The following is an 11,468-nucleotide window of genomic DNA, read 5'->3' on the forward strand; positions in this document are numbered from 1 at the left end:
CCAGCCCCCCATATTGGCCTATAGCCCCCCCCTTATGACCCATAGCCCCCCCCAAATGGACCTATAGCCCCCCCATATTGGCCCATAGCCCCCCCCCCAGCCCCCCATATTGGCCTATAGCCCCCCCTTATGACCCATAGCCCCCCCCAAATGGACCTATAGCCCCCCCATATTGGCTCATAGCCCCCCAAATGGACCCATAGCCCCCCCATATTGGCTCATAGCCCCCCCAGATGGACCCATAGCCCCCCCCAGCCCCCCAAATAGCCCCATAGCCCCCCCCAGGACCCCCCCATAGGATCCCCATTGCCCCCCCCCTCACCGGAACGGGTAGGCGAAGGCGACGGGGATGGCGGGGGCACTGCGGTTCGGGGGGGGGCACTCCACGCTCAGGCGGAAGGAGCCGGCGTAGCCCCGCAGGTGGCGAAGGCGAAGATGGAGAAGAGCTGGGGGGGGCACGGGGGGGGACACACACACACACAGAGAGAGCGTGTCCGTGTGTCATTCCGCCCCCCCCCCCCCCGCATCCCTGGGATTATCCCGGATTATGGTGGGTGACCCAGATCGGGGGGGGGGGGGGGTGTCTGGGGGGGGGCTAAAGGGGGTCGGGGGGGGTCTGGGGGGGTCCTAGAGGAGGTTCGGGGGGGTTTGGAGGGGTCTGGGGGGGTCCAAAGGGGGTTTGGGGGGGTCGGGGGGGGTCCTAGAGGAGGTTTGGGGGGGTCTGGGGGGGTCTGGGGGGGTCTGGGGGGGGGATAGAGGAGTCCAGAGGGGGTTCGGGGGGGTCTGGGGGGGTCCTAGAGGAGGTTTGGGGGGGTTTGGAGGGGTCTGGGGGGGTCTGGGGGGGGATAGAGGAGTCCAGAGGGGGTTCGGGGGGGTCTGGGGGGGCTAAAGGGGGTTGAGGGGGGGGTCTGGGGGGGTCCTAGAGGAGGTTCGGGGGGTTTGGGGGGGTCCAAAGGGGGTCTGGGGGGGGTCTTGGGGGGGATAGAGGGGTCCTGAGGAGGTTTGGGGGGGGTTGGGGGGTCTGGGGGGGTCCAGAGGGGGTTTGGGGGGTCTGGGGGGGATTGGGGAGGGGCGGAATGGGGGGGGTCTGGGGGGGCCGGGGGGTATCAGGGGGTTGTGGGGGGGGGATATAAGGGCTGGGAGGGGGAGGGCGTGTCGGGGGGGGTATGTTGGGGCAGGGCAGTTGGGGGGGGTCGCGGGGGGGTCGCGGGGGGGGGTCACTCACCCACTCCAGCAGCTTGAGGAAGCCCAGCGGCTCCTTGATCACCCGGAACTGGCCCCCGGCCACCAACTGGGGGGGGCACTTTACTGGGGGGGGGGGGGGCACCCAAAACCCCAGGACACACCCCCCCCCCCTCCAAGGGCAGGGTTGAGGAGGGGGGGGGGGGGGCTCACTCTGCAGCCGTGACCTCACGCGTGACGCCACGCTGACGTCACACCCCCCCCGGGGGCTCCTTGCCCCCCCCTTATTGCTGCATCATCCCCCCCCCCCCCATCCTGCGGCACCCCCCCCCCCAAGGACAAACCCCCCCCCAGCAGAAAACAACCCCCCCCCCCAAAAAAATCCCAGACCCCCCCTTAAACTCAGCCCCCTCCCCAACCCAGCAGCCCCCCCCCAAAATTCAGACGCCCCCCCCAAATTAACCCCCCCAAATTGACCCCCCTCCCCCAAATTAACCCCCTCCTTCCCCCAAATTACCCCCCCGTTTCCCCAAATTACCCCCCCGTTTCCCCAAACGACCCCCCCTTCCTCCAAAAGCCCCCCCCTCCCCAAACACCCCCCCTCCCCAAATCCCCCCCCCCATTTCCCCCAAATCCCCCCCCCTTTTCCCAATTTCCCCCCCTTTCCCCCCTTTTTCAGGGGAATTCAGGGGCCAGGGGGGGTTTAGCGGGTGCCGGGGGGGGGTTTCCTTTGGGGGGGGTCCCTTTTTCCCCCGTGGGGGGGGATTTTCCCTTTTTTGGGGGGTATTTTTTGGGGGGGGGGGTCCCCACCTGGTTCAGCATCTCCATCCCTGCGGCTTCGCAGACGCAGAGCGGCGGGGGGGGGAGCGGCCGCGGGGCGGAACAGCCGCGGCGGGGGGGCGGGGGGGGAGCGGGCTAAAGAGGGAACAGCGGCGCCTGCGCAGATGGGGATAAAGCGGGGTTGAGGGCGGAAGTGACGCGCGACGCCGCCTATGGGCGCCGCCATTTTGGGAGCGGGCAGAGCTCGACGCCGCCCGCTGGGCGCCGCCATTTTGGGAGCGGGCAGAGCTCGACGCCAGGATGGACCCCCCCCCCCCCCCAAAAAAAAACCAAAACCCACAATAAATTGGTTTTATTTTTATTGGGGGGACGGGGGGCTGTCCGGGGGGGTCTCCCCCCGCTGCAGGAGCTCCCCCAGCATCTCCTCGCACAGCAGCAGCGACCGCGCCGCGTGGAAGCAGCCTGGGGGAGGCCAGAAAATAAAGAATTGAGCCGAGCGCCGTCCCAGTATCCCCCCCCAGTAACACCAGTACACCCCCCCAGACCCCAGACCCACCTTTGAAGGGCCCCCCCCTTGATGGTGAGCGCCACGGTCCCCTCCCGCGACAGGTACCCGAACCACTCGCCGTGATCGGGGTCACGAAACTGGGGGCACACGCGGTTCATCCCCCTTTTATCACCATTTTCCCCATTTACCTCCATTTGCTCCACTTCCCCCCCCTTCCCCCCTTTTTCCCCCCCTTTATCCCCATTTCCCTCATTTTCTCCCCCATTTTATCCCCCTTTCCCCCCATTTCCCTCATTTTCTCCCTCTTTTATCCCCTCTTCCCCCCATTTCTCCCCCCTTTCCCCCTTTATCCCCATTTCCCTCATTTTCTCCCCCATTTTATCCCCCTTTCCCCATTTCCCTCATTTTCTCCCCACTTTTATCCCCTTTTCCCCCATTTTTCCCCCCTTTCCGCCTTTTATCCCCATTTCCCTCATTTTCTCCCCCATTTTATCCCCCTTCCCCCCATTTCCCTCATTTTCTCCCTCTTTTATCCCCTCTTCCCCCCATTGCTCCCCATTTTCTCCCCATTTTCTCCCCATTTCCCCCCCATTTTCTCCCCATTTCCCTCATTCCCCCCTATTATTTCTCCCCATTTTCCCCACTTATCTCCATTTTCTCCACTTTCCCCCCATTCTCCCCCTTTTATCACTATTTTCCGCACTTCCCTCATTTTCTCCCTCTTTTATCCCCTCTTCCCCCATTTTCCCCCCTTTCCCCCTTTTATCCCCATTTCCCTCATTTTATCCCCCATTTTATCCCCCTTCCCCGATTCCCCTCATTTCCTCCCCCTTTTATCCCCTCTTCCCCCATTTCTCCCCATTTTCTCCCCATTTCCCCATTTCCCTCCCCATTTCCCCCCCATTTCCCCCTATTATTTCTCCCCATTTTCCCCACTTATCTCCATTTTCTCCACTTTTCTCCCCATTCTCCCCCTTTATCACTATTTTCCCCATTTCCCTCATTTTCTCCCTCTTTATCCCCTCTTCCCCCATTTTCCCCCCTTTCCCCCTTTTATCCCCATTTCCCTCATTTTCTCCCCCATTTTATCCCCCTTTCCCCCATTTCCCTCATTTTCTCCCACTTTTATCCCCTCTTCCCCCCATTTCTCCCCCCTTTCTCCCCATTTCCCCCATTTACCTCCATTTCCCCCCATTCCCCCCATTCTTTCTCCCCATTTTCCCCACTTATCTCCATTTTCTCCACTTTCCCCCCATTCTCCCCCTTTTATCACTATTTTCCCCACTTCCCTCATTTTCTCCCTCTTTTATCCCCTCTTCCCCCCATTTTTCCCCCCTTTTCCCCTTTATCCCCATTTCCCTCATTTTCTCCCCCATTTTCTCCCCTTTTCCCCCCATTTCCCTCATTTTCTCCCTCTTTTATCCCCTCTTCCCCCATTTTCCCCCCTTTCCCCCTTTTATCCCCATTTCCCTCATTTTATCCCCCATTTTATCCCCCTTCCCCGATTCCCCTCATTTCCTCCCTCTTTTATCCCCTCTTCCCCCATTTCTCCCCATTTTCTCCCCATTTCCCCATTTCCCTCCCCATTCCCCCCATTTCCCCCTATTATTTCTCCCCATTTTCCCCACTTATCTCCATTTTCTCCACTTTTCTCCCCATTCTCCCCCTTTATCACTATTTTCCCCATTTCCCTCATTTTCTCCCTCTTTTATCCCCTCTTCCCCCATTTTCCCCCTTTCCCCCTTTTATCCCCATTTCCCTCATTTTCTCCCCCATTTTCTCCCCCTTTCCCCCATTTCCCTCATTTTCTCCCACTTTTATCCCCTCTTCCCCCCATTTCTCCCCCTTTTCCCCCCATTTCCCCCATTCCCCCATTATTTCTCCCCATTTTCTCCCCGTTTTCCCCACTTATCTCCATTTTCTCCACTCTTTCCCCCCTTCTCCCCATTTTCTCCCCCTTTATCACTATTTTCCCCATTTCTCTCATTTTCTCCCTCTTTTATCCCCTCTTCCCCCTATTTTTCCCCCCTTTTCCCCATCCCCCCATTATTTCTCCCCATTTCCCCCATTCCCCTCCATTATTTCTCCCCATTTCTCCCCATTTCCCTCCCCCATTTCCCCCCATTATTTCTCCCCATTCCCCCCCCCCAGGGTTGACCCCCCCCCCATGGGGGTCCCACCCCCCCCCCGCCGCCAGGAGCCGTCTGGGCTGCAGTCCCTTCGGGGAGCGCCCGCTCCCCTGGGACCCCAAAAGGGGATTTTACCCCCCAAAAGGGGGGTTTTTTACCCCCCCCAAGGGTTTTTTTTGCCCCCCCCGGGGTATTTGCCCCCCCCCGCCCACCTTGTCGAAGAGGTACGCGGCGACGCGCTGGAAGTGCCGCAGGAGCCGCGGCCGCGGGCGGTGGGTGTAGGCGGCCAGGAGGGCGACCATGGCCTCCGCCTGCGGCCACCACAGCTTCATGTTCCACTCCAGCTGGGGATAATGGGGGAACTGGTCGGGACTGGGGGGACTGGGAGGGGGGGGAGAAATAAAGGGGGAGAAATAATGGGGGGGAAGGGGGAAAAGGGGGAGAGATAATGGGGGAAAAATGGGGGGAAGGGGGGAAAAGTGGAGAAAATGGAGATAAGTGGGGGAAATGGGGAGAAAAGGGGGAGAAAATGGGGGGAAAAGTGGAGAAAATGGAGATAAGTGGGGGAAATGGGGAGAAAAGGGGGAGAAAATGGGGGGAAAAGTGGAGAAAATGGAGATAAGTGGGGAAAAGGGGGAGAAAAGTGGGGATAAGGGAGGGAAATGGGGAGAAAAGGGCAAGAAAATGGGGGAAAGGGGGGAGAAAAGTGGAGAAAATGGAGATAAGGGGGGCAAATGGGGATAAAGGGAGAAAATTGGGAAAAGTGGGGATAAAAGGGGGGAAATGGGGACAAGGGGGGGGAATGAGCAGAAAATGGGGAGAAAAGTGAGATAAGGTGGGGGAAATGGGAATGAAATGAGGAGAAAAGGGGGAAATGGGGATAAAGGGGGAAATGGGGAGAAACGTGGGGAAGTGAGGAGAAAAGTGGGGGGAGTGGGGAGAAAAAGAAGAGGAAATGGGGAGAAAAGTGGGGAAATGGGGGGAAAAGCAGGGAAATGGGGGAAAAGAAGAGGGAATGGGGAAAAAGTGGGGAAATGGGGGAAAAAGAAGAGGAAATGGGGAGAAAAGTGGGGAAACGGGGGGGAAAGGAGGAAATGAGGAGAAAAGTGGGGAAGTGGGGAGAAAAAGAAGAGGAAAAGGGGAGAAAAGCAGGGAAATGGCAAAAGAAGAGGAAATGGGGGAAAAGAAGAGGAAACGGGGAGAAAAGTGGGGAAATGGGGAGAAAAACAAGAGGAAATGGGGAGAAAAGTGGGGAACTGGGGAGAAAAGCGGGGAAATGGGGAAAAAGTGGGGGAATGGGGAGAAAAGAAGGGGAAATGGAGAGAAAAAGAAGAGGAAATGGGGAGAAAAGTGTGGAAACGGGTGGAAAAGAGGAGGAAATGGGGAGAAAAGTGGGGAAATGGGGGAAAATAAGAGGAAACGGGGAGAAAAGTGGGGAAATGGGGGAAAATAAGAGGAAACGGGGAGAAAAGTGGGGAAATGGGGGAAAATCAGAGGAAATAGGGAGAAAAATGGGGAAATGGGGAGAAAAGAAGGGAAAATGGAGAGAAAAAGAAGAGGAAATAGGGAGAAAAGCAGGGAAATGGGGGAAAAGAAGAGGAAATGGGGAGAAAAGTGGGAAAATGGGGAGAAAAGAAGAGGAAGTGGGGAAAAATAGAGGAAACAGGGAGAAAGGTGGGGAAATGGGGAGAAAAAGAAGAGGAAATGGGGAGAAAAGTGGGGAGAAAAAGAAGAGGAAACGAGGAAAAAGTGGGGAAATGGGGGGAAAAGAAGAGGAAATGGGGGAAAAGAAGAGGAAACGGGGAGAAAAAGAAGAGGAAACGGGGAGAAAAGCGGGGAAAAGGGGGGGAAATGGGGAGAAAAGGGGCTCGGGGTGGGGGTACCTGCGTGGGGCAGTGCCCGTCGGCGTCGAGGAAGGCGAAGAGCCCCCCGTGGTGGGGGTCCCACCCCCAGCGCAGCGGCCCCTCCACCAGCGCGGCCACGGCGCGAGCCCCCAGCCCCGCGTCCCCCCGCCGCCCCGCGAACCACAGCAGCAGCCAGCCCGCCTCCATGGCGTGACCTGGGGGGGGGACACACGTATTTTGGGGGGGTCCTCCCCCCAAAATAGTGGGTTCGTGGGGAGACCCCCCCCCCCAAAAAAAACTCACCGGGGTTCATCAGTCGTCCCAGGCTCCCCGGCAGCTCCTGCCCCTCGGGGGAGACGTTCTCCAGCACCACCGAGTCGCCGCGCTGGGGGGGCACGACAGATTTTGGGGGGGGGGGGACGGACACAGGGATTTGGGGGTGCCCCCCCAGGGCTGCTCTGGGGGCAAAAGAGCTGCCGGGGGTGGGGTTGGGGGTCCTGAGGGGGCGGGAGGACCCTGGGGGGGTCTTGGGGGTGTCCCGGGGGGGGTGGGGGGGCTCCTTAAGGGGGTTTTAGGGGTGCAGGGAGGGTTGGGGGGGATTTGGGGGTGCTGGGGGGGATTTGGGGGTGCTGGGGTCCCTGTCAGGGGGGACTTGGGGGTCCTGGGGGGGGATAATGGGAAGAATTTAGGGGTGCTGGGGGGGGGGCACAGGGATGGGTTATGGGGGGGGGATTTAGGGGTCCACATGGGGTCCTGGGGGGGATTTGGGGGTGCAGGGGGGATTTGGGGGTGCAGGGGGGGATTTGGGGTTATGGGGGGGGATTTGGGGTGCAGGGGGGATTTTGGGGTTATGGGGGGATTTGGGGTGCAGGGGAGGATTTGGGGTTATGGGGGGGATTTGGGGTGCGGGGGGGGATTTGGGGTTATGGGGGGGGATTTTGGGGTACCTGGAGGTGCAGGAGGATGTTCTGGGCCCCCCACTCTGCCATGGCCTCCAGGTCGCCGTCCCCCCCCGCCCCCTCCAGCAGCTGCTGGGCCAGCGCCAGCACCAGCATCGGCACCGCCAGCGCCTGCTGGGGGGGGGTCCCCGACAGCCGGGGGCGACCCAGCTCCTGGGGGGCCCCCCGCGCCCAGGCCCCCACCGCCAGCGCCCACTCCCGCGCCGCCGCCTGGGGGGGGACAGGTAGGACAAAAAATGGGGGGGGGGGCACAGGGTCGCCCCGTGCGAGGGAAGAGGGGGAGAAACCCCCCCGCTGTGGGGCGGGGGGGGGTCCCTACTTGGGGCAGGGGGTCCTTGCTGTGGGGCAGGGGGGGCCTCAGTGGGGTGGGGGTCCTCAATGTGGGGCAGAGGGTCCCGCCGTGGGGCAGGGGGGGGTCCCTACTTGGGGCAGGGGGTCCTTGCTGTGGGGCGGGGGGGGGCCTCAGTGGGGTGGGGGTCCCCAATGTGGGGCAGAGGGTCCCGCCGTGGGGCAGGGAGCCTCGCTGTGGGGCAGGGGTCCTTGCTGTGGGGCAGGGGGTCCCCTCCATAGGGCAGAGTGTCCCTCCGTGGGGCAGGGATCCCCGCCGTGGGGCAGAGGATCCCTCCATAGGGCAGGGTGTCCTTGCTGTGGGGCAGAGTGTCCCTCCATGGGGCAGAGCATCCCTCCGTGGGGCAGGGATCCCCCCGCCGTGGGGCAGAGCATCCCTCCGTGGGGCAGGGATCCCCTCTGTGGGGCAGAGCTCCCCTCCATGGGGCAGAGCATCCCAACCGTGGGGCAGGGATCCCCGCCGTGGGGCAGAGGATCCCTCCATAGGGCAGGGTGTCCTTGCTGTGGGGCAGAGTGTCCCTCCATGGGGCAGAGCATCCCTCCGTGGGGCAGGGATCCCCGCCGTGGGGCAGAGCATCCCTCCGTGGGGCAGGGATCCCCGCCGTGGGGCAGAGCATCCCTCCGTGGGGCAGGGATCCCTGCTGTGGGGCAGAGCATCCCAACCGTGGGGCAGGGATCCCCGCCGTGGGGCAGAGCATCCCTCCATGGGGCAGGGATCCCCACCATGGGGCAGAGGATCCCTCCATAGGGCAGGGTGTCCTTGCTGTGGGGCAGAGGGTCCCTCCATGGGGCAGGAATCCCCCCTCCGTGGGGCAGAGCATCCCTCCATGGGGCAGAGCATCCCTCCGTGGGGCAGAGGGTCCCTCCGTGGGGCAGAGGGTCCCTCCGTGGGGCAGGGATCCCCCCGCCGTGGGGCAGGGGCTCCCGTCCTCACCCGGTAGCGGGGTTCCTCGGCGGCGCGCCCCAGCTCGTCCAGCCCCATAGCGCAGAACGCTTCGCTGAAGACGGTTCGCTGGACCCACACCGGGCGCCCGTCCCGCGTCAGGGCGAAGGCGACGCGGGGGGACTCGGGGCTCAGGCGGGCGCAGCGCAGCAGGAACTCCCCCCCTGCCCCAAACGGGGGGTGGCGATGGGTTCGGTTTTTTTTTTTTTGGGGGGGGGGGGGACACACACACACAACGCGCCCCACGGCTGCCCCATAGCTGCCCCACGGCGCTCACCGGCTCGAGCCGCTTCCAAGAGTTCGGGGCGTCGGAAGCGGGGGACCGTGCGGTACAGCCGGGAGTAGACCCACACCTTGGGGGGGGGGGAAGAGAAGAATAAGGGGGTGCGCCCCACACATTCTGCCCCACACATTCTGCCCCACACATTCTGCCCCACGGCGCTCACCTGCCGGCCTTGCATCCAGACGTACTTGGTCTCGTCGTAGACGGTCCCGTCGCGGCTCAGGCAGGAGAAGAAGCCGCTGTGGGGGGGGGGAAAAAACCACCCAGGAGGGTCACCCCGGTGGGGTTGGGGGTCGTTACGGGGGGCGCGGGGGGAGTTGGGGGTCCCGGTCGCCGGGGCTCACCCGTGCTGGGGGTCGTGGGAATGGCGTTCCCAAAAGGCGACGACCGCGTCCAGCTCCGCCGCCATCCGGTCCCGCCACTCGCTCAGCGACGCCATCGGCGCTGTGGGGCGCCCCACGGGTTCTTCAAGCCCCCCACGGCCACGGTGGTCCGGAGCCCCCCCCCCCCAGCCCCATAGATCCAGCCCCACGCGGACTTCGGCCCCCCACAGCGGGACGGCCCACGGCCCCACGCGGTCCTCGGCCCCACGGACCAGCCGTGGGGGTCCCAGAGCCCCCCCAGCCCCACAGCGAGGTGCCCCCCAGCCCCACACCACCCTGAGCCCCCCATCCCAGCCATGGGGGTCCCCAAAGCCCCCCCAGCCCCACACCTTTGGCCCCACCCCACCCTCAGCCCCACAGCTCAGCCATGGGGGTCCCCCCAGCCCCACAGACTGAGCCATGGAGCCCCCCCAGCCCCACAGCTCAGCCATGGGGGTCCCCAAAGCCCCCCCGGCCCCACGGCGAGGTGCCCCCCAGCCCCACACCTTTGGCCCCACCCCACCCTCAGCCCCACAACCCCAACCATGGGGGTCCCCAGACCCACCCCAGCCCCACAGACTGAGCCATGGAGCCCCCCCAGCCCCACAGCTCAGCCATGGGGGTCCCCAGAGCCCCCCCAGCCCCACAGCGAGGTGCCCCACACCCCCCCAACCCCAGCCATGGGGGTCCCCCCAGCCCCCCCAGCCCCACAGACTGAGCCATGGAGCCCCCCCAGCCCCACAGCTCAGCCATGGGGGTCCCCAAAGCCCCCCCAGCCCCACGGCGAGGTGCCCCCCAGCCCCACACCTTTGGCCCCACCCCACCCTCAGCCCCACAACCCCAACCATGGGGGTCCCCAGACCCACCCCAGCCCCACAGACTGAGCCATGGAGCCCCCCCAGCCCCACAGCTCAGCCATGGGGGTCCCCAAAGCCCCCCCAGCCCCACGGCGAGGTGCCCCCCAGCCCCACACCTTTGGTCCCACCCCACCCTCAGCCCCCCATCCCAGCCATGGGGGTCCCCAAAGCCCCCCCCAGCCCCACACCTTTGGCCCCACCCCACCCTCAGCCCCACAGCTCAGCCATGGGGGTCCCAGAGCCCCCCCCGGCCCCACGGCGAGGTGCCCCCCAGCCCCACACCTTTGGCCCCACACCCCCCTGAGCCCCCCATCCCAGCCATGGGGGTCCCCCCAGCCCCCCCAGCCCCCCAGCGAGGTGCCCCACAGCCCCCTCAGCCCCACAGCTCAGCCATGGGGGGGTCCCCAGACCCCCCCCAGCCCCACAGCTCAGCCAAGGGGGTCCCCAGAGCCCCCCCAGCCCCCCAGCGAGGTGCCCCACACCCCCCCAACCCCAGCCATGGGGGTCCCAAACCCCCCCCAGCCCCACACCTTTGGTCCCACCCCACCCTCAGCCCCCCCATCCCAGCCATGGGGGTCCCCAGAGCCCCCCCAGCCCCATAAACCGAGTCATGGAGCCCCCCCAGCCCCACAGCTCAGCCATGGGGGGGTCCCCAGCCCCCCCCCAGCCCCACAAACTGAGCCCTGGAGCCCCCCCAGCCCCACGGCGAGGTGCCCCCCAGGCCCCCAGCCCCCCCCCATGGGGTGCCCCCCAGCCCCCCCCCCCCATTTCGCCCCCCCCGGACCCACCGCGACCGGCTGCCCGGTCACGAGACTCCGCGCCACCGCCCCGCTGGCCCCGCCCTCTCTACCCCACTCGCCCCGCCCACCCCCTCCAACCCCGCCCCCTCCACCCACTAACCCCGCCCCCAGCCCAAGTCGGGTCCTAGTGCCCCCCCCCCCCCCCCAGCAAAACTCCCCCCTTTTACTCCAAAAAAATGTCTTTTAATTGTTCAAAATAGCACAAAAACGACAGATACGGACAGCACGGGGGGGGGGGGGGAGGCCCCCCAATACACTATAATACACTGGGGGCCCCCCCCCCCCCCGCCACGGGGGTCAGCCCCACGGCTGCCCCCCCCCCGCCCCGGGGGGGTCTGTACAGGGGGGTCTGAGCCCCACACCGGAGGGGGGGGGGTTTGGGGGGGGGGCAGCGTGTACAAAACTTCATTCCAGCAACTGCAACGGGTAAAAAAAGTGTGTGTGACCCCCCCCTCCCCCCAGCTCCCCCCCCG

General features: G+C 64.2%; 1 protein-coding gene and 1 long non-coding RNA gene across 2 annotated transcripts; both read right to left on the minus strand.

Annotated features, from left to right (window-relative positions):
- Positions 1-316: 316 nt before the first annotated feature.
- Positions 317-2,088, minus strand: LOC138682830 (uncharacterized). Its single transcript, XR_011322733.1, has 3 exons — positions 1,993-2,088; positions 1,226-1,291; positions 317-446 (listed from the first exon to the last, which is right to left on the minus strand). It is a non-coding gene; the product is annotated as an uncharacterized lncRNA (long non-coding RNA).
- Positions 2,089-2,302: 214 nt separating this feature from the next.
- RENBP (renin binding protein) lies at positions 2,303-11,061 on the minus strand. The gene is given in 12 exon segments (XM_069774288.1): positions 2,303-2,424; positions 2,519-2,534; positions 2,536-2,607; positions 4,812-4,943; positions 6,483-6,658; positions 6,747-6,828; positions 7,391-7,612; positions 8,685-8,857; positions 8,971-9,046; positions 9,140-9,215; positions 9,321-9,420; positions 10,984-11,061. Coding segments are annotated over 11 exon segments (1,224 nt in total). The 5' UTR covers positions 9,416-9,420; positions 10,984-11,061; the 3' UTR covers positions 2,303-2,320.
- Positions 11,062-11,468: the final 407 nt, after the last annotated feature.

Source organism: Haliaeetus albicilla, chromosome 29 (genome assembly GCF_947461875.1).
Source record: "Haliaeetus albicilla chromosome 29, bHalAlb1.1, whole genome shotgun sequence".
In the NCBI taxonomy this organism is placed as follows: domain Eukaryota; kingdom Metazoa; phylum Chordata; class Aves; order Accipitriformes; family Accipitridae; genus Haliaeetus; species Haliaeetus albicilla.